General features: G+C 43.1%; 2 protein-coding genes across 4 annotated transcripts in view; both read left to right on the top strand.

The window, feature by feature from the left end:
• Positions 1-416: 416 nt before the first annotated feature.
• On the top strand, positions 417-9606 carry eno1a (enolase 1a, (alpha)). Its single transcript, XM_070967981.1, has 12 exons — positions 417-838; positions 3125-3219; positions 5232-5327; positions 5830-5888; positions 6409-6478; positions 6715-6848; positions 6962-7184; positions 7632-7829; positions 8369-8570; positions 8661-8769; positions 8916-8974; positions 9099-9606. The coding sequence occupies exons 2-12, from the start codon at positions 3135-3137 to the stop codon at positions 9160-9162; spliced, it is 1299 nt and encodes a 432-aa protein (XP_070824082.1). The 5' UTR covers positions 417-838; positions 3125-3134; the 3' UTR covers positions 9163-9606.
• A 2669-nt stretch (positions 9607-12275) lies between these two features.
• Positions 12276-22841, top strand: part of rerea (arginine-glutamic acid dipeptide (RE) repeats a) — a 125350-nt gene continuing 114784 nt past the window's right edge. For all 3 annotated transcript variants that reach the window (XM_070967658.1, XM_070967657.1, XM_070967656.1), the window contains exon 1: positions 12276-12514. The gene's annotated coding sequence lies outside the window, so the exon portion shown is untranslated. The remainder of the gene's footprint in view (positions 12515-22841) is intronic.

The raw sequence follows: 22841 nt of genomic DNA, 5'->3' as shown, positions 1-22841 counted from the left end.
ACTCTGAGGTGACAAGAATACACATAGAAACACTTTAAAGGAATGAACGTGCAACAAAGCATAGATCTGGATATTATCACTGATATTAAATAAAAGCATTTTAAATAAGCTTACTCTAGAGGTCGAAAAGTACATTTAATTATTAATTTAGATGACTGAACGGAATATGTGTAATAATTGTTGAGATGCTGCTGAAACAGCGCTTCTTTTCATTTATTGTTTTTCCAGTTTTGACTGAAGACGTCTAGACATATTTTGGCCCGGCAGTCACCACATCGATGCTTTCTGCTCTTATGAGACACCTACAGTCTTCAGTGAAATTCGTGATGGGAAAGAAAAGTCGGTGCCAAAAACGTGACCACAAGTGACATGTGACCAAGAAGAACCACTGCATCGCAGCCCCTGCCTGCCCCTCTGCACGTACTCATAATGCGTCATCTTCCCGCATTCCGCTTCTTTCATCTCACGAAAGAAAATACTACATTTCCCATAATTCACCTCAAATGTAAAGATGACTGCTCTCTCCCTTTGTGTATATTTTGGAATTCTTAAAAGTCGAGCTTTTGCTGAAACCACCCTCAAAAAAAAAGGAAAACCCTGCATCCTCCTCTTCCTCGCTTGGGATGTAAAGTCATTTCGACTCCTGGTGGTGAACGTGCATCCCTCCTCGCACTCATCTGCCTCGTGAGTCAGTCCCAGCCAATGGCGTTGCTCTGTTGCCTCGTTCCTTCCTGATTTCGTCCGCTTATCATCCAGCCCGAAGCGTCACGAGCGCCTTCCCTGCCTGCCCGCACGAGAGAGAGACAGCACCGTCCTTGCACACAGTTAGGCCGGAAAGGTAACTTTGCCGTCGTTATTTTTGCTTTTATATGCTAATATCTGGTGGACAGCAGCTATTACGATTGAAAGAGCCTATTATGTGATAGTGTGTGTTAATATAAAGTACTTTTTTCTAAATGTGTACGTGGTGTTCCACATCTTCAACGGTATCCTCAAAGTCTTGTCCTTGCTTTGGCGTACACTTTGTTCATATTCCTGGTTTTTAGAAACGCTACTTAGTTCCTCGGTTGATGTGTTTGTGGCTTGCAGGATGGAGTAGTTTGTAGCCCACCGTCTATTTTTAAACCAGGCCGTCAGCTGGCGAGATGTCACCCCATTTAGAGCTGCAGGGTGTGTGGGGAAGGGGCGTCAAGTTGCAAGTCCAACTTCCAGCAGTCTTTTCCATTTACTGTCTTTTTCTGTCCGGAGCCTTAAAGGAAGTGGAGGTAACGTTATGTCAGGGCCTGACTCAGGCTGCACACGGTGCCGCTCAGGCTGTGTTTTAGCTACCAGTTGCTTGCAGCAGACGTGGGGGTGTGTCCACCGATTGTAGGAAAATTACTGTATGTAGAAACATTGCACAAGCTCCGGTCTGTCTGTTGCTGTGATTTCCAGCCATTTCTCCGCGCAACCTCCAGAAGATACTTGTTCTTTGAACACACCACTCAGTTAGTGGATTGTTAGTTTATTACGGCAGTTTTAAAGGTATAGTTTTTATTAGTAATAATGACATTGATTATTAACACACAGACATGGCTTGCTGCCAGACTGTAATGTAGCCTAAGTGAGGACTAAGCCAAACTATCATGCGTACACACATATCAGGTATCAATCCTAAATTATTTATTTATCTGTGGGTGCCATTTTGTGCTCTCAGCTCACCTCCTTGGTCTACACCTTTGCAATAATCTGGCAGGAAAAAGGACGAAAAGGTGTGTGTGTTGTTTCTGTTACCGGCTCAGTTGGGATGTTTATCAGCTGAAATGTCAGAGTTTGACTAATAATGCACATTTTTTTTTTAGCTTTTTGGATAACTTACTTTGAGAAATATTAACATCTTAATTCTATAAAATCCTTGTTTTAGTTTTAACAAAAGAAGCCAAATTTCTTTTGCTGCCTAAACACAAACAGCCTAACATGAACGTGTCCTCGATAAGAGAACCCTAAACTTGGTCATTTTGAAACTATTTCATCAAAGATTATCAAACAATTAAGAATCTGACCCCACATTCAAAGCAAACTTTGCCAGCTCACCAGTTTTCAATACTCAGTGCCAGGGACACATTCAAGTCGGTATCGAAAAAGTATTAAGGTTCAATACCCAACCCCTGTAAACTGTAACATATTTCCATTTAGCTAAACAACTGTATGTGTGTGTGTGTGTGTGTGTGTGTGTGTGTGTGTGTGTGTGTGTGTGTGTGTGTGTGTGTGTGTGTGTGTGTGTGTGTGTGTTTGGGTGATTTTGCCTCTCGGCTGCAGCCGGTGGCAACTTTCCACACTGACTTGTAAGGGCAACCATTTGGTTGTGCTGTAGGCGCACTCAAGCTTAGCTTTGCAGACTGTACTCAGAGCTCACTCATGCATTCAGAGTGGGTAGATGAGCAAGTTAGTGCATGGATTCAGGGCGAGTTAGATAAAACAAATGAGAATCAATAGTGCAGCGGGCATTGTGGCCAGACTGTCTGGCTTAAAACCATCTCTGACCTCCATGACTGGAATTTGGAGAGATAACAAAAGCTCCATGAGATTAGACCACGGCTCAGGCCTATAACCCATATCAGTGTAGTGTAATTCAGACAAAAAGAAACCAAACAGGTGCTGTGACAAGTCATTCACTTATTGTTACTCATAGTGACTTTTCACTGCTGTTATCAATAGTTCTTACTTAACTGTTTGACAGTAGTGCTCTCAAACCAGTTTTGCAAGCATTTTGCAATGCTGGTTTTGTGGTCTGACCTATTAAATAAACTGAATGGACTTTGAGAAAAAGATTTTTTGCTGCATAAGCCACACCTTTCTGTTGCTAATATATCTCTGCAGTCCTGACTGCCCACAGCACTTGGGTCAGGAGGTGTACACGGCTATACAGTATTTTCAGTTAGAGAATCTATTCTATCCAAACCGTGGCTATAAATTAGATTACATTTTTCCCCGCATGTGTCATTGAGCATTCAGGTTTTTGCAGACTCACTGTTTTGACTCAAAGCTATAATTCAGTAAGTACCAGTGCAGGGTGGCCACCGTCTGTCAGCTCGGCCTGTGGAACAGCGTTATACTGATGTCTCTTCTGTCGTTTTGTCCGCAGATCCAGAACCATGTCCATCCTGAAGATCCACGCTCGTGAAATTTTTGACTCCCGTGGCAACCCCACTGTGGAGGTTGACCTGTACACCAAGAAAGGTACTGTATGGCTGATATATATGATTTAAAGTACTGCATGAGTTTAGAAACTGTGGTCAAGGATGGAATAAATAGTTAGCCGACTACAGAAGACCGTTGTTACAAATCAAACTTTAGTGCTTCTTTGACCGCATTGTTTTAATAGGTCATTTGAACATATCCATAATTTACAACATCAGATTATTGCCCAGCGTGTGTAAAGCTGCCCAAAGGACATCATAATGGAAGCAAAGTTTCATACATTTTTTTGTGTCTGTGCCCAATTAGCTAGCTTGTGAACTAGGCAGGTTGTGGATTAGGATGGTCAAGCAGTGTGGCCTCTCTGTTGCCCTACATTGTTGCCAGCTCCAGGCCCAGAGTAGATCAGATCAGATGGTGGATGTGTGAAAATAGCTGCTGTAATATCACACTGCCTGTACAGCACTCTGTTACTGTAATGGTTCCTGTCTGGGAGCACAGATCACTCTTACAGTAGGTACCTCTAGTAAACCTGAGTTGAGTTGAATCCTTGATATTGCATGCAAGGTAGAGATTTTGGGTAAATTAAAACAGTCCGCTTCTCTCACCTAATTGTATGATAGATTATGTAATGAAGCTGCTGAGCATAAAGCACCTAAACCCCACAATGTTTGACAGTTTATTCAATTAACTAATGGCCTGACTGCGATTGAAGTGTTTTGGCAAGCTCTTCTGTTCTGAGAGCTCAAACAAAGGAAGGGCTCAACCCAATCAAATGTCCTGAGAATGTTAATGAAGTAACCTGAATGGCCATTGACATGGAAGTGAGTGGAAAAGGCTGCACTGCCTTGAACACACTGGCTGGAAATCGACTGCTCCGCTCTGCAGCCCTGTCATCTTTCCATTACAGTGAGATGGTTGCTCCAGTTTACTGTAAATAGCACCATTTTTTTCCCCCCTCTTAAGTCAGCCAGGCCTGTTTTGGCATCATTAGACCAAAGCGAGTGTCCTGCACCCAGAGCATGTGTGTCAGAGTTACTGTAGTGTGTTTTGCTGTGTTATGTAACCATCTTGCCTCTCGGTCACAGGCATACTAGAAAGCCTCTGATGCTTGTTGTCAGAGCGATGTCACTGCAGCGGCTTTGACATTTACACTCAGTGTTGCTGTTACATGCTCTGCATAGAGGGGTTATTGGCACAAAATAAGAATGTATGTAACTGTATGTACTTCTAAATGTACTCGTGCCATACATCTTTGGAAACACCATCTCAATTAGGTCAGTAAATTACGCTGCTTTTGAAGGGGCCATGCTTTTCACACTGATAAAATGTTGATAAGACATGATATGATGGCATGACATCTCCGTTTCTGGCTGGATGGACTGTTGTTAGTACCGCCAGCTGCAGCCAGGTGATGACTTGATGCAGATGATTCGTTAAGCCTGAGCTCATGGCCGAGACAGCAGCTCTGTCCTCTTGTACTAAGCCTTAAATCCTCCACACTCATACCATCCCTGCCAGGCCACTGAGCAAATTGAATGGATTTTTGTCCATCCCCAATTGCTCTTCACTTGAGTGAATCCAAAATGGCCATCCTCTTTACATATGGGCGTGGCTTGGCCTCCTTCCATGGATGCACTGCACATGCTCAGTTGGCGTTCTGTCTTTCCCTGTTATATCACAGCCTTCTGCCGCACAGCCAGTACAACTTCCTCCACACGTGCTTTATGTCTCTCTGTCTGGACAGAATAATAATGTGTGTTACTGTGGCAGTAAATGCCTTTAGCTGATTGGATGTCACCCCCAGTGCCTTTTACTTGCTCTTGCTACTTGAATACCAAGCAGCCCCCCCTGAACTTAACACTCTAACAGACATATTTGTGTATGCCGATTTCTCTGCTGTATAAATATTACATAGTTTAAATTCACACATTTTGATAGGTGCCAATGGCTGAAATGGTAAAATTCCATTTCAACATGTATCAAACTGCAGTCAGTGCATGACACAGCACTTCAGGAAGTGACAGTTACAAAACGTCCTATGCGTCTCCAAGGTCTTTTCAGAGCTGCAGTGCCCAGCGGTGCTTCCACAGGCATCTATGAGGCTCTGGAGCTCCGTGACAATGACAAAACACGCTACATGGGCAAAGGTAAGGTGTCTCCACTGACTCTCCCTCTAAACTTGCTGGTTATTTCTATTCTGTTGCTATCTTTCATGTCATTTCAACACTGCTTTACTACACACACTATGTCTTCCTTCTTCATTTCTGATTCCTCCATCTTTCTTCCTCCTGTCAGGAGTCAAAAGGGCAGTTAAATATGTAAATGAATTCTTGGCTCCTGCATTGTGTAACCAGGTAAATAAAGTGTGCACTAACAGGATGACTCTTTTACGTACCAGTGTGCACTGCAGCATGAAGAATGGGTTTGCCTTTGCAAACTAAACTTGACAGGCACTAACAGATGTTCACAGATTTGGAAAGAAAAAACAAATAAAGGGCACAATGACAGATGGCTCAATAGTATCTTCCCCATCAGAAATACTCACACATCCACGTAAGATTGGATGAGGGGCTCTGTGGTCATCTGTCTGGCCTATTCTGCATGGTCTTCTTCTGTATGGGTCAGTCATGGTCTGCTTGTCCCTTGCAGGTGTCTCAAAAGCTGTTGAGCATATCAATAAAACAATTGCACCTGCACTGGTTAACAAGGTAGGACCATTTATTGTTTGACTGATATTGCTGTGTGCTCGTTTCAAAAGCCTCAAATTAATTGATCGGTTGCCTTAAGGTATCCTTTATTCCTTTAGGTATCTTGAAATTCAAAACAAAGTGATTACATGAAAATATTCATAACAGTGGGAGCAGTAGTGAAGGTTTCTGAATGACTAACTGTATGATTTAACACAATGTAGTAAAAGACCCTAACCCTAACCCGTAAAACTGACATGTTGAGCAGTTGTGTGTTTTTCCTTCTATTTTACATTAACCTCATTGTTTTTTGAACTTTGCATGTATAAAAGGGATATTCTATAAACAATCATTGCATTATGTATCTGAAGTATGTAGAAAAAGTTGCATTAGCAGAGCTTTATTGGTATAATTCTGAGATGCTGTGGTCATTTTAACCTTATTGGGGTGTGTTCTTCTGAGCTAACGAGTTATAATTAAACCTAGTCAATCTTTGATTTCCAAATTTGCATGATAACATTTCCTGTTATGCCTAATTCAGGATGTGAGCGTTGTGGATCAGACCAAGATTGACAAGCTGATGCTGGACATGGATGGCACAGAAAACAAGTGTAAGAGGCTACTTCATGTACTCTAACTGACTTGACGATATCAGTATCAACATCGATGTCAGGATTTTTAAAAGCCTTAATAATTCAAGGTCATGCATTATTGATTTTTGCCCAACCAGCCCAGAAAATACTCAATGAAACTTATGGATATTAGAAGCCAGTAATGAATGCAGTGTTCAAAGAACTACACACAATTTACACAGTATATTGACATATTTGTGTCTACCCTCCCTCAGCTAAGTTTGGTGCTAATGCCATCCTCGGCGTCTCCCTGGCTGTGTGCAAGGCTGGTGCAGCAGAGAAGGGCGTTCCCCTTTACCGCCACATTGCTGACCTCGCTGGCAACCCTGAAGTCATCCTCCCTGTCCCTGTGAGCATGATAGTGCTATTACCTAAGTCAATTCTCACAGTCCAAACAAATAGTACCATTAATGTTAGTCATTGTCGCTTTAGGCTGAAAGCAGATTCTCTGCTTCCTTTCAGGCTTTCAACGTCATCAACGGCGGCTCACATGCAGGCAACAAGCTGGCCATGCAGGAGTTCATGATCCTGCCTGTGGGAGCCAGCAGCTTCAAGGAGGCCATGCGTATTGGTGCTGAGGTCTACCACAACCTGAAGAATGTCATCAAGGAGAAATACGGCAAGGACGCCACTAATGTAGGAGACGAGGGAGGCTTCGCCCCCAACATCCTGGAGAACAAGGAAGGTGAGAGGAAACATGAAATCGGAGCTGTAAACACCATTTCACAGGAAGAGTTTCATTATAAGCCAACAGAGTGGAGATCCAGCTGAATACATTACTGGCTATTTTAGGACATTTGTCGAGAGAAGAGTTGACCATCGAAAGTTGTTCCTGTGTGCCTCAGCTGGACTCAAGGGAGTGTCTTGAAAGCAGTACATTCTTAGACCTCCCAGGGAAATACTTCACTTATCATGTCACTTGGGCTGACATATGGTTTCTAAATTAAGGCCCCAACTCAGTGCTGAACGCACTGACTGCCAGCCTTTGACTCCAGTGTCAGGCCAAGGTGCTGATATGGCAGATGCCCCAGTGGAGCAGAGTTCTCAGTGGTGACTCGTTTGGGAAAAGTTAATGTTTTGTAAGCAACATCTCTTATCACATTTTTACTATAGTGTGTTGTTTTTGTCACAGCTCTGGAGCTGCTGAAGAACGCCATCGCCAAGGCCGGCTACACTGACAAGATTGTTATTGGCATGGACGTGGCTGCCTCCGAGTTCTACAAGGGTGGCAAGTACGACCTGGACTTCAAGTCTCCTGACGACCCCAGCCGCTACATCTCCCCTGACAAGTTGGCTGACCTCTACAAGAGCTTTGTCAAAGATTACCCTGGTGGGTTTTTAACATTTAACGTGTCATCTTCACAGGCCTAAACCTCTTATGATCCCACAGATCCAAAGTTTCAATCATTTTATAGAGAGTCATTAAGTATAACAAAAAAAAGGCATGAAGGACGTACTCAAATAACTCAGCTGAGTCAACTTATTTGATTTTACAGAAATTGTGAGTTGACTAGATAAGAAATTTTACATCCTGCATCTGTGTACCCAGAAAGCTCTGCATGATGCGCAACTTGTATGCGTCATTTGTACACGTGAGGACATGTCCACACAACACACTGTCCAATGCAGACATTCAATATAGTATTAACAGAGCTGTGTATGGATAATGCTGTCCATTGTTTTGGTTGATATTACAAAGTTAGCAGCTAGCTCCTGAACACAGTGGAGCATTTAGCAGCTTGTTTCTGCTGCCCCCAAGTGGCCAGAAAAATAAGTTAATTGCAGGTTTATTGCTTCTGTTTAATGACTTTTGACCATTAGTTTTTTAAACCGTGCTGATGGCTTGTCTCCTTCTTCCTCTTCGAACAGTTGTGTCTATTGAGGACCCCTTTGACCAGGATGACTGGCAGGCGTGGACCAATTTCACAGGCAGCACCAGCATCCAGGTGGTGGGCGATGACCTCACAGTCACCAACCCTAAACGCATCTCTAAGGCCGTGGCCGAAAAGGCCTGCAACTGCCTGCTGCTTAAAGTCAACCAGATCGGCTCTGTCACAGAGTCCCTGCAGGCGTAAGCGTCCACAACAGAGCAATGCGATCACACTGTATAAGTTATCATATGTGGGTGTTAATAGGCCTTTCATGTGTTTCTTTCTTTTAGCTGCAAGATGGCCCAGAGCAACGGCTGGGGTGTGATGGTCAGCCATCGCTCTGGAGAGACTGAGGACACCTTCATCGCTGACCTGGTGGTCGGTCTCTGCACTGGACAGGTAGTTTTTATTTTTTATTTTGACATTCATTGGCATGATGTCAGTAATGTTGTCGATACCTTTGAGCTCACTATTCAAACTGTACCCCGGGTGCAGCTTTTTACATTACAGATTGACTCTTATATGTCATTTAATTATTTTCCCAGATCAAGACAGGCGCACCTTGCCGATCTGAGCGCTTGGCCAAGTACAACCAGCTGCTCAGGTGAGTCCAGCCCAAAATCTATTTCTACTGGCCAAAGAAAAGCTTGACATTGAACCTTTTTGACCGTATTATTGCAAAGGCTGCAGATCCATCCAATTTAACAAACTGTCATCACATCTTCCAGGATTGAAGAGGAGCTTGGCGACAAGGCCCGCTTTGCTGGCCAGAACTTCAGGCACCCAATTTGAGCTGGTCTTGCTCCTTGGGCCTCTGTGTGTTCATTGCTCATAAATAACCCCCACACATATACGCCACGCTAGGTCGCCTGCCCTGTCTGGAGAGAAGATAGAGCGAACAACGCTGAAATCCAAGGTCCAAGTCTGTGGTCTGTGGCGTGGAGAAGCTACAGTGTGTCCCAGGACAGCCACAGTTCAGCTCACCCTCAAACTATGCTTTAGCTCCTGAATAGTGTTGGTCCCTATGTTTGTGTCCGTGTAACTGTGAGAGAGATTTTTGTTTCGCTTCTTGTGAGTTGTAGTGATTCCTGGTCCTCTACTGAGTATTTGAGCTACTGTAACTTTAGTGCCTCGAGCATCGTTGACAGTACTGTATGTACAATATGTCGCATCTGACAAGGTCTTGTGTTGCTGTAAGCGTTGGCAGAAATGTGTAATAAACAGTATAGTTTGAAATGTTTCGTGGTTTCTGTTCATCCAAATCTTCAGGAGCTGAGCTTCAGTTATGTGTTCCACTTTTAATCTCATAGTGTAACAATTCCCATATCAATTCAAAGTTTTCTAATTGAAATCATTAACAGAGACCCAGGGGAGAAAACAGAACACACAGAGAGAGATGGTTTTTGAATTTCCAGTTAAGTGCTGTTTTCTTCCTTCAGCTCATAATGTTTACTACAAAGTTAATCAAGGTTACAATCACAAATCGTTTAGGATTCATAGCTTTCTTGTCGATGAAGTGAGAGTATTTGCAGCAAAGGGCCTCCTCCTCAGTAACGGCTCCTGTCTGTGTGAAGTGTTTGATGTAATCTGAGTGCCACCGAGACGCAGAAACATGAGCTCAGAGCTCTGGGACGCCATTTCTGTCCCTGTGGGTAAAAGAATCCAGAAGCCCTATGCAAGCTCTTTTTGTACTCCGCCTTGCCAAGATAAATGAGGGTCTATTCACCAGTTGTATGGTGCCGGGGGGATTGCCAGCTGGGTCTGTGCCACACCGATTCACTTTGTGTGAGCCCTGTCTGAACCTGCCTTCATTGTTTAGCCGTCACCAAGGAGATGTATTACAAATCACTGGTACAAAGAAACTACCAAACATATATTACAGAATCCATAAACATCCTGTGGTTATCAGCTGCTGCAAGGCTGCACATCATCCTCACACTAACAATGATGTTTTTACAGAAACTTCAGAACACTAAATAAGTATATCTGGCTGACTTGTGGACTGATATGACTGTGGATCATAGCCTAAAATACTTGGGGTTCTATGACACTGCAATGCTTCATTTGTTTTCTTTGAGACCTGCGCCATCCAGTGGTCAGATCCCTGCAGTACACTTCATGAACATGTTCCTTGTGAATAGGAATACAGCAGCCGTCCAAGTGTTTAAATCCCAACCACAGTGGCCTTGAAAGATTACTTTATTGGCCTTCATCAAAGCTTGTTGGCATGTTTCATAAATTTTCTGTAGACATAACAACAGAAATATAAAGTCAATGAAAGTGACACCAGTTTGCCTCCTAAAATCAGCATCAAACTGACACTTATTTGGCTTTTGTAACAGGCCGAACTAAAGACAGCTTCAGGTGCTGAAATGAAGTCTAACCATGAAGTTAAACCATTTCATTTGAACTAAACAATACAGTTTGTCTTGATTTGTACACCAAAAAAACTTATTCCTCAATCGCAAAGAAGACACAGATTGTGTATTTTATGAGGCAAAAATAGACTTCTGGCTTTGACTGCAGCTTAGTTTAACAGAAGAAGTAATTAATCAAACATACTGTCCAATCCCTGTGCGCCTGTCAATAATTCTACTCCTATTAGAGGGTTTAAGCGCTGCACCTGCCATGACTTACATTACATGGCAAGACTTATTCAAACATGAACAGTTTGACAAGAACAAACAGTTCAATATGTACTAGCCAGTGTTTCCACTGCACCTGCATGTGCACACTCCTTCCCAATCAACAATGCTGAAAAAAAGAGGACAAAACCCAACCGCTGACCTTTAATACCCTAAATATATGTTATGCTTGGACCAACAAAATGGCATAAAACACTGTTTCTGCTGCTGTCTTATAAAACTTCTATTCTATTCTATTCTATTCTATTCTATTCTATTCTATTCTATTACTAAAATTTGCCTTTACATTTGTAACTATTTTGTCTTATTTGTGGACCCCTGTACATAATACACATACATTGTTTCTTATTTATTAACTTCAAAAAGGTGCAATTTACTCAAATCTCCCAAGAGGTATTCTATTCTATTCTGCTCTATTCCACTGTCATGTTATTCTTTTCTAATTATGGTATTTTTTGGCTGTATACCCTTATTTTCTGTTCAAGTCTGCTGTGATTTGTTGTGTAAAGTCTTAAAATCTATTCTATTCTGTCAGGATTTTTTTAACTTGTATATTCTGGACTAAAATACTGATAGGTTTCCAATTCTGTAGTAAGAAATACTAATAATAATAATCAGTTAATACTGCAAATCCCTCATATCTTACCAAGAGGAATTCTCTTCTCTTCTATCCTATTCAGTTGTTAGTCATTCTTCTCAAAATATGTTATTCTTATACCGTGCACCATTATTTTTGTTCAATTGTGCAGTAATTGGGTGTTCTATTCTATTCTATTCTATTCTATTCTATCAGGTGTTTTGTCCTTTTTTATTTAGTTATTTCTTTAATGTAATATATTCTGTGATAAAGTATTGTTGGATTTCCAATTCTGTTGTATGCCTTACAATGAAAATAAAAATCTGTGTCATTTACTGAATATTCAATACTGCAGTTCCCCAAATCTAGCAAGAGGAGTTTTCTATTCTATTCTATTCTATTCTATTCTATTCTATTCTATTCTTCTGGGCTCAGTGACAGTCCAAAGAGTCTGACAGTGTCACAGGTTTAAAGGGTGAAGGCTCAGTGCAGACACCGGGAGGACTCTCACTGCCTCCTTCTCTGTGGATGTTCCCAGTTTTGGCCAGTGGGTGACGATATTTTACCGGTTGAACTTTGAGAACCCCCAACTGTTCTCACCCCAAGATGAAGAAGGATGCTGTCATGCTGAGTGCCCCTCACACACACTAGTCTGAGCATTTCGGCAACGATTACTCCCTCTTTATGCTCAAGTCCATCATTTATGACAGCATTGTATCAAACGTGGTCCGTTCCGTTATAGCTCCATAAGAGAAGACATACAGGTGGCACTGCACACCGCTGCTCTGTGTAGTGGCGACACTTGGCTAACTAACGTTGGCTAATTGCCCCTGCTGCTGCTGCTGCTGCTGCTGCTGCTATTGTTTGTTGTTGCAGTCTCTCATCAAACAAATCACAGATGTTGTAGATCAAGCTCTTTAAGGTAAGTGCCGTGAGCTTCAACCAGCCGTCTTATTTGCCTTTGACGTTCATCGGCAAACGAGCAAGAAATGACAGATATGAAGGAATAGTTTGGAAACGTTGGACTGTTAACGTACACCCTTGCTTGCTAGCCATTTGGCTAATTTGCCTATTAGCATCAGCTAGCTAGTTAGCTGATAGATTTGTTTGCCCCTCACTGTTGCTGGTTACCATGAACTAACGTTAGCGGCTAGCGCCAGTGACTAGCACTGATTGGGAATGCCAGCAAGGAACAGTGTAACGTCTGGATACAAATAGCTCGTTGACACCGGTTTGCACAGAGCACATGCAACACACACAACATGGCTTAATTTTATTAAACGCTTTGTGATTTTAACGTGCACGGAGGCTCACACTGCCATATAGCAAGCGTTTTCCCATTTTGAATTACTCAGTGTAGTGCCTCTGTTCCAGGGAGTAGCCTGAGCCCATTCAGCTATTGTCATTAGCTCATGGAAACGTTAGCTGGCGAAGCTAACTTGCTGTCTTTGTCTGCTTGACTTTTGCTCAATTATTGTTATTAAGCTCACAGTTTTGGAGTATGTACGAGTGTGGTTTGGGCTGGTTTTAAACAAAGATAACACTGGATAACGGCACACTCGTGCTGACCTTAAAGAACTAAGCTGCAAATCTTGCAAAATCTTCATTTGAGACATTTGTCAACAATTGTAATCAGCAGAATTGGCATCAACACTTGTGAGTGGTTCAAGTTGTAGTGTAGTAGTGATTACATAAGGCACAAGGATAGTGATATTTGCTGACTTATTTTTGACTTTATTTTATCAGTGAAGTGGGATCTTTGCGATTTTTCAAGCTCAGTTTAAGTTCTCATGAATTGCAAGTTTAAAAATAGTAAACAGGGAAATTAACTGACATTCTTTGGCCATAGAAATCATTCATAATGTCTTTTAAATGAGATTCCCAAAACGGTTTTTGTTCATTCTAATATCTGTAACTTACAAAAGCAGAGCCATTAAAAGCTAGTGATTTATTTTTATTGAGTGCTTGTGACTCACTCCTGACTCAGTCACTTTCTTGTGCCTTGCAGGCTTCATAGCCCTGCACAATTGTGGACTAAGTAATGAATATACACTACGCTGGATGATCAAATGAGTGAGAAACATTTGTTTTGCTGCATAATTGCCAAGCTATTTTCAGCCGACTGAAAGAACATAATTCAGCGTTTACAAGAAAGCCTGCGTTTCTTCAACTTGTCAGAGTGCCAGACTATCATGCTGAGTGTCAGGAGATCTTTAATAAACTTTATGATATCCTGACAGCATTGCATTGTAAAACAGATAAAGCTCAACACCACATTATGTTTAATGACTGTAAACAACCCAACATTTAGTCAACCTAATAATACACCACTGGTCCGTCTGTTCAGTTACGGCCTCCTGATGACTGTCGAGAGGGGTCACTGAACTGAGAAACAGTTCAGACACACATCACGTCAGTCTGTCACACACTAAGGTTTACTAACAGGGTTGGATAAGAAAACACGGACATACACCTGTGTGATCGCAAATGTTTTGTGAGGAATGCTATTTTCTTAGACCTTTTAAATCCTGTACCAAATCACTTGGGATTAAGTCGACACCTTGATCCCCCTTTTTAGCATATAGCGCATGTGATGTTTTGGCGGCTTCTCCTGCCACCAAAAGCTTAAACTACCACTTAGGCTGTAAACTTGCAAAGTTAGGTTACAGAGGTCTGCCATTACAGGCTGTATGTTGATTACTGCTTAAGCACAGCTCTGTCAGAAAAGCACTCTGTTTGGTTTATGATTTTTTTTTTTTTTTTTTTGAAAGAGAATTCTTAAGTTTCAGCCAAGAGGACAATTTAGTGTGTCTTAAAACAGAGCATTTGTGGTGTTCTTTTATTCCAAATTATCGGCAGGGTTGTTACCCTTTTTTTTTGTATAAATGTGCAAAGTCATTCTTATGTCCACATTATCTGGTTGGTTCAGGGGTCAGAGGAGGTCAGGCTGTTTTATAGTGTTTCAATTTGAATGGGATCTCACGGGCAGCAGTGGGTAAAATTACTTTGAGTCACATATCCAATGACACACCCTGTCCATCGCTTGTTAATCTAGCTGGGTGGCTGTAGTAGCAGCAGAGTAATGATAAGAGAAGTGTAATAACCCTGCTATTTTCCTTTAATGACTAATGTGCGTTTGAGTAATGGCGGCTCCCTGTGAGCTTTATGTGGCAAATGGAAGTCCAGACAATGATAAGGAAAATCCCTTTTCACCACGCTCTGACACCTTTTTGTTGACTGATTTGTCAGTACACATGCTCGGGAATTCAGTGTTTACATGCTGCATTCGAATGGCGTCTTGCTGATTTTCACCTAGTTGCCATCACTGCATTTTTCCTTCGCCATGAATTGTCATGAAAGATGATTCCCCATTGTAATGCCGGGCACTATTCTCAGAGCGACTTCATGCTGTATGCTGAGGCATTGTGTTGCAGTATGAGATGGTGCTATAACCTGTCATTGGTGTGGCTGGCCTGTATTTTAAAAGAGGCGTTTTACTTACAACAGGGCCATTGTGTTTCAGGTAAAGGTGATTAGGCTGATTTATTGTTTTGTTTTTGACAGTTTTGCCCAGGGATTTCATATACAGTGTGAAATTATGTTTAGGTGAGGTAGATAAGCGGTGAAATGTCTGCTTGACAGACCCAACACAGGAAATGATGTGTAATAAAACGTCTTCAGACATCAGGGTTGTAATTAAGAGAGTGTATCGCCTGGTGTTTTTATATTCTAATGACTTTTCGTAGTTGCTGCAAAGAGCACGCAGTGGACAATAGGAAAGCAAGTGGATGAACTGATTTTGCTTTTTCCTTAACAGTGCTTGATGGCAATTTCTTTGCAAGATATCTGGCTGTTACATTGGAAATTAATGCTCTGAACAAAGGAGCAATGTTTGCTCAAATACCTCTTGATGGGCCATTCAAGTGCTGTATATTCATTAAAAATAACAATCTGTCAGCACTTACTGACAGCACGCACAACAAGCCAAGCTCTCTTTATTGTTCTCCAAAGATGTTTTTCAGTTCCCGTGCCAAGAGCCGGGTAATTGGCTGTAGCAAAGCCTTGCATGTGTTGTTTTAAGATATTGGACTGACACGCACAGGGCACACTGGCAGAAATGAGGAAAGCAACCCCCTCCCCAACAAACACCCTTCCTGGCTTATCCCAGCAAGTCAGAGGAGGCAAGATGCTGGATGTGTTTTGTGTTCTTTGACAGCTTCCCTTCACCTCTCATAAGAGGAGATCCAAGCATGCTGCATCATATCTCATCTTTGTTTGATTCAGGCCTTGCTCTGCAGCTCCACAATTGTGCCAAGGCGATAGCATCGGCAAACGCTACCCGTGTTAACAATTGTGAGCTGTCTTGCTACATACTGCTGGTGGTATTTGATGTACTATATGTGATCAAATCTGCTTTTTCTATGAGCTCAGCCGTGGTGAAGTCGGTCTCACTTCACCCTGCAAATGGCTCCCGTGTCTTATTGGACCTGCTTGGCATGGATTCACATCTTAACTAATCAGACATGTTGTGTTTTGTGTGGTTGCCAGCCTCTTGGCAGGTCCCAGGTACAGCCAAAAATAATAATAATAATAAAAGAAGTTCTCTCCATATTTGCTTTGTTCACTTTTCTATGTGGTTTTGAGGCTATGAGACTGTGAAGTGGTGCAGCTCAGCGCATTTCAGTGTTTTCTGTGATTTATGTACATGAGGGGTTGTACAATGGAGTGAGTGTGTGGAAACTGGAGGCTGGGCCCTTACATTTAGAAGACTTGTGAGGCAACAGCAAACATAGGACCATGAATCCATGAGGTAATTGTGATGATAGCGACTGCAAGGCTGATTTTTTTTTTTTTTTTTTCTTTCCCCTCCGGTATCTGGGAGTCTTCCACATTGTTAAATTTCTCATGTGTCTCACTAATTATTAGTTAAAACACACCAGAGCACACAGATGATAGCCTGTTTTTTTTTTTCTTTTTTTCAGGATTTGGGCAAGATTGGCTAATAATAGCACCCCGTCAATTACAGTGCCAAAAAGCATGAACTGAAAGTGTTCAGGAATAACAGTCAGCCATTTGCCATTTCAGTAAAAGAGGAAAATGAAATGGTGTAGGATCAGCTGGCTGGCCCCTGAGGAGAGGGAGAGAAAGGGGGGAGAGAGATGAGGAGGAGTGCTTTGCCGCTCTGTGTGTCAGTGCTGATTAGGTAAGAGATTGCCTCATGTAATGACACGGCATGGCGCTAGTGGTGCAGAAACACAAACAATGCATACCAGTGTTTTACTGCACACACCCCCTGCAGCTGCCTGCCTGAAGATGTTTATATAGACATATACACTCGCCCTAGAATATTTCAACATCTTCGGATGGTGCCCTTTTCGCAGCGACACACACATTTACTCCATCCGGAAGCCAATAGCCCTGCTCTCTGCGCGCTCTTTTTCCTTCTGTAGCACAGATGAAAGATGGAGGTGATTAAAGGAAAGGAGCACAATAGAGTCTGTGCAGTTTTCTATCAGTGCTTATTGTTACTATTGACAGCAGTGTTTTTCAGCACAGATGCTTATTGTTGAATATACTGCATAACCTGCTGAAGCCTCTGCTCTGTTAGCTGAACCTTCACCATAGGGGAACATGTCATGCTCTGTTCCTGCTTGTTACAGTTGTGGTTTTCATTGATGTATTGGACCCATTATACAGTACACAGCAATGTTAACAGAGCTTTTATTCGTTAACTTGGATAATAATAGACCTGCTTCAGGCGAAGCTCCATGGTGTTGTGTCTTAGACAAAATGTTCGGGGAGTGTACAGATCTAGATATTTCCTGACAAGGTGCATAAGGCGAAGAGTCACTTTGTTATATTTATCAGAGAGCCACCTTGATTATCAAGTCCACACGGTGCAGTTGATTTAATTGATTGTCTTATAGAGAGATGTGTCAATAAGGGCTGTCTCTTGTCCAGCCAAACACATGTCTTTGTCATTAATTAACGTGGCTGTAATGGCTTATTATGTTGTGTTTTCTCTTTGCAATATCGGTATGCAGGACATTGATTTTCAACACTGCGGATGAGACAAATCGTACATGCATCTTCTTACAATGCGCTGGTTGTGCTCTGTGGCCTCTGTGACTAATACGGGCATTACACTGATGTTTTGCGGCCGTGCACATGAGGCACAGTTTGCTTGCAGAGCTGCAGAGCCCCAGACCAGTGACTGATGTTTTAATGGAGACAGTGTGCAAGCCGATGGTGAGCTCAGGGTTCATGGAGCCGTAAGGAAGTGACCCCCTGTGAGATTGTGGCACTCTCCACTCCACAGCGAGGTGTTCACGAGGTTCCTTTGGTAAACTGTGTCCTTGCTCGCCCTTGCGGGTTCGGCACACCCATTGAGCCTGCTGAGCCTTCAGTTTATGTGCTGGGACTTATGGCTGGATTGACTATAGGTTTAAGGATGGACATCTTGTCTCTGTACCCCAGCTCCAGCAGCCGGCACAGAGAAAATGAGTTCTGAGGATTGGGTTTAGATTTGCCACTGTAGCACTTCAACTCTGATACACTCTAGCTACCATCAGGGGAAGGCTGTCAGAGAGAGAGAGAGAGAGAGAGAGAGGGAGAGGGAGAGGGAGAGGGAGAGGGAGAGAGAGAGAGAGAGAGAGAGAGAGAGAGAGAAAGAAAGAAAAAACAGCGAAGCACAGCAGTGCTATCTAATAGATCAATTTGTAATAAATCTGTTGCCTCAAGCTGTTGTTGTTCGCTTCTACTCAGTAAAAGGTGTCTGCGTTTCTCAGGCAAGAAAATGCTTGTCAGGCAGGGCGTACAGAGCTATCAGTGAATGAGACGCGCCTAAAGCACAGTAAATCATTTTCTCTGTGCTCAGTTTACATAGGTTGAACACATTGCTCTCTTATCAGCACATTCCACTGGTCAAAAAGGGGGGTTATAACTGATCGATACGGCTGAGCGCTGAAATGAGGAAGTAACGCTCCCCTCACATTAAATTTCCCCATTATCCAATATGAGCCATTAATCATGATGAAGGAGCTATTGATTAGGTTATCAGCCAAGGTTGGTCAATTTATTTGCCAAGAGTCGGTCCACAATGTGAGGATCTGTTGAAGTAGTGCTGCTTTACAAAAACCGAGCGGGAGAATTGAAATGGCCCCATTATTATGACAACAGTTTGATCTTTAAGGTAACAAAAGAGCGGGCCTCTATAAGGACCACATGGGACCTCTCCTGCTCCTCCTCCACTAGCAGCCATATGGACCGTACTAATTGTGTTTTACGCCAACCATTTTCACCGATCCATTGGGGACTTGTGGAAGTGCTGTAGCTATAATGTCACCAGCAGTGGGCTGGCTCATGAAAGAAACATTAGCAAGCAAGATGAGAGGACAGGAAGGCAATACACTGCAAGTCAACACAATTATTGATTTTATTCAAATGAAATCGGTGGTTCTCTGTTCTGAATCCGTCGCCTTCAAAATATGATTTCTATTATTTCTTTTCCCAATCGTAGCTTGTCTGAGACCAGCATTCGGTTCGCCCTCGCACATGTACTTTGTCAACTGGTAAAATTGAATGCTGGCATGATGCCAGTGTGTGAAGATATAGCTAAAAAGAGGACTTGCTCTTGTAATCCCATATATCTACAGAGATGTTTTATCCTATTAATTCACGTGATGGTTTTTCAGATGCTGTTAATTTTGATTCTGGTTGTAGTACAGCTGTAATTGCCCCACAGAGAAATCGTCTGTCATCCGTTTTGTTTTGTCACAACACAAATGCTGAGGTTTGAATGCTGAATGTAAATGTGACATTCACAGTATTTGCTTTGCCCTTCAGGCCAGAGATTGGTTGTAAAGTGTTTGAAGTGCTAAGTGTGACTGAGGCAAATCAGTGTGTGTTTTAACGTGTTTATAATATGCAATCATGAAAAGGGCATATCTATGGAAATTGGTTCCAGTGAAGGAGGTGGAGGGGAGGGGCGTTGGAGTGGTGACGATGGAGAGAGAGAGAGAGAGAAAAAAGAGTGTGTGAGTGCGTTTCATTGTGTCCCCGCTAACAGTTTTCTTGTAATTATTGAAATTGATGTTTGCTGCGGAGCTGTAAATCTGCAAGATCTCTTGTTAATAAAGCGGCAGAGGCAGCCGAGCCGTTAGGCTGGGAAATAAAAGGCAATCAAGCCTCCAACATCCTGTCCCTCGCCCCAAAATGAAGCAGCAGAAATCCTAATTAACTGAGAGGATGAGCAGCTCTTACTACAGTGCTGGGCGACTCGGTGCCAGAGCTAGCTTCTATACTCTAATGAAGACGCTCTGCTAGCCACCTGCAACACTCTCTCTCTCTCTCTCTCTCTCTCTCTCTCTCTCTCTCTCTCTCTCTCTCTCTCTCTCTCTCTCTCTCTCTCTCTCTCTCTCATCCTTCCTTCCAGCCCTCTCTATCTGGCTCTGTCTTCCAGGGGTATTTTCTCCCCCTCAGCTCCTCTTCTTCTCTACCACCTCCGCCTCCCTCCTTGTGTGTGAAGTTGTGGATGTGACTGTTGCACTGATGGAGTGAGAGAAGCTTTTTTTTTTTTTTTTTTGCCCGGAGGTGTCTGGGAGTCCCGCACAGGAAATCGGTGAGCTAGATGATGGCCTCTGTGATGGTTATTGCTGCTTATGTAAAGTGCTGTGAGAGAGAGCGAGAGCTGGCATTGATCTCCTCCCATTGATTTCATAGATCCTCTTTAAGATGACAATAAAGTTGTCTTTCTGTGTCATCTTCAAGTGCTCCTTTTCAAATCAGCGATGTGGCAAATTACTCCTGTCATCAGCCGCCCATATTCAAACAGCATTGTGTGATCATTTGTGGAGTTGAAAGTCAGGTTAAATCTTGCTTTTCACACTTGATATTTGTTGTGCATGTATCCGTGCAGCAGCACTGCAAGTCTTTGAACACAACGTTCAGTAATTCATTGGTTATGTATTAGTGCTTTGGTGTTAGCCAAAGCTCTTAGAATTTATAGGCCTGTAAAGTAGCTTTAATACAAAGTAAGATATCCTCCAGGAAGTGAATGCTGTGCTATAAGCCACGGCTTTGTTGCTGTCGAGTGGCGAGTGATGATTGATTGTTTGAAACCTGAGCTTGCCTGAGCTCCCAGCCAGCTGCTTCTCACTATTTACCTGTAAACTTGTCCTTTTCTGCTTTTGCTTTGTCTGTGGACGGCCGCAGAGCTCTTTCTCTGTCGCCTCTCTCCCTCTTTGTTGTACCAAGCAGCCCAAAAGCCTCCAGGGATGAACGGACAAATACAAGACAGCGAGAGGTGAGGCTTGGTCCCCCCCCCACCCCCCATTCTCCCATCTATCTTTCTCCCTTGCGAGCACTCTGCCAGACAAGTTTCCAGGCACTCAAAAGCAGCAAATCGACTCACTGTAGGATTCACTGTCACTTAGCCGAGCTGGGGCATAGCAGCGCGCTAGGAGGCCAAATCCTCCTCCTCCTCCTCCTCTCCCCATTTCACCGCCTTCTCAAATGAAGAAAATGCTATTTGGCATGGCATTGCTGAGGCCTGGTTCTCTGTGTAGATTAGCTCATTCAAGTCTAGCCCTCCAAAAGCTTTTTTTTTTTTTTTTTTTTTTTTTAAATGCCTCTTCAGTTATACATTAGTGGGCTCATACTGATGACGACTTGATTAAGAGCTTGTCACATTTCTGCTAAGTCCAACATCAAGGCTTCCATCTTTATTTCTCTGGTTAATTTTAAACAACAGAATTGGCAGGCAGGGTTTCGCGGCACTATTGCACGAATCTGTCATCAAGGTCTGGGGATGTTTTGTTTGTGCACAGATTTCTAGACTGTGGATGAGCACGAGGAGAATGCTGTCAGAGTTTCGGGCTCTTCCTTTTATTCTTGGCACAAAGCAAACGATCCGCTCGGCACAAAGCCAGAACTCGCTGCAAACACCGAATGTAGTAAGTTAGAGGAAGGTGGCTTTGTATAGCGCTTGTGCACATGCACTTAGATGGATGCATGCACAGGCGTGTAGACACATGCACGCCGTGTAATAAAAGCCCAGAAATTCTCCTGACAGCAGGAGTTTAAATTTCACTCCTCAGTGCGACAGCTTTGTCATTGGGAAGAGATTCACCACCACCTCTGGCAGCCCTCAGAGAGCCTTTCTTAGAGAACCAGCCGCCCTTCTTTTTTCTCCCTGGTTCCCTGTGTATTTAGCGCTCTGCCTTTTCCTCTAATCAGCGACAGGCTTGTGAAAATCTCAACATAAAACAATGCACAATGCTGCTTTATTTCTTTTTTCTTTCCCTCTGCCTGACCCTTCCCAAGAGTTCTTTTTGTCTTGTCTGTGCAGCTGCTGCTGTGAAGAGGATGACAACAGGCATAGAAAACTAAAAGGACACGTCGTCTTGACCCCCCCCCCCCCTTCTCGCTTCTCTCTATCTCCTTACGCTTCTCTTTAAGCAGCTACCTTGCTAACATAGCTGCTTACATTACACAGGGCTCGTCCACCTTGTATTTGCTGTTGCAGAGAGATAAACACGATGAAAGTGAAAAATAGGTGTGACGTTCTCTGGGAATTTAGCTTAGGAATTTGGGTGTACGTGTGGGTGTGTCGCAGGGAGGATGAAGGGCACATGAGTGTATTTTTTTTCCTTCTTAGATTTGTGTGCATTTTGTTTGTAAGCAAATGGCGAGCGAGGGACCTCGTGGGCGCAGGAATCGGCAGGCGTGTTTTAATTGTTTGTGACACGTGAAATGAGAAGCAATAATGTGTGACTAGTGGGCTCGGGAGATTACAGTCTGCTCGGACGCTTAAAGAGTGTCAGGGAGATGCATTACCACATCTTGGTTTCCCTTTCTGCACCTTTGAGCCATAAACTCCTCACAAGCATTTAGCCAGCAGTCATTTGTCCTCGGTACACCTCCTTGCCCTGTTTGTGATCCTGTGGAGCTGCTGGTGGAAAACCTCCCAGGCTTCTTGAATGAATCCTCTAATGTGTGTGTGTGTGTGTGTGTGTGTGTGTGTGTGTGTGTGTGTGTGTGTGTGTGTGTGTGTGTGTGTGTGTGTGTGTGTGTGTGTGTGTGTGTGTGTGTGTGTGTGTGTGTGTGTGTGTGTGTGTGCGCGTGCCTGCTTGCAGCTCTGTTTCTCTGCAAATCTCTGCAGCACCACCTGATTTGACTTGGTAATGGGGCATTGATGAGTCTTGGGGGAAATCGGAAAAGGAGCACACAACCGTACAGCAAAAACCCAC

The sequence above is a fragment of the Chaetodon trifascialis genome, chromosome 8, assembly GCF_039877785.1.
Source record: "Chaetodon trifascialis isolate fChaTrf1 chromosome 8, fChaTrf1.hap1, whole genome shotgun sequence".
NCBI classification, from domain to species: Eukaryota; Metazoa; Chordata; class Actinopteri; order Chaetodontiformes; family Chaetodontidae; genus Chaetodon; species Chaetodon trifascialis.
Note: the sequence above shows the minus strand (reverse complement) of the source record. Positions and strands in the feature narration are given on the sequence as shown.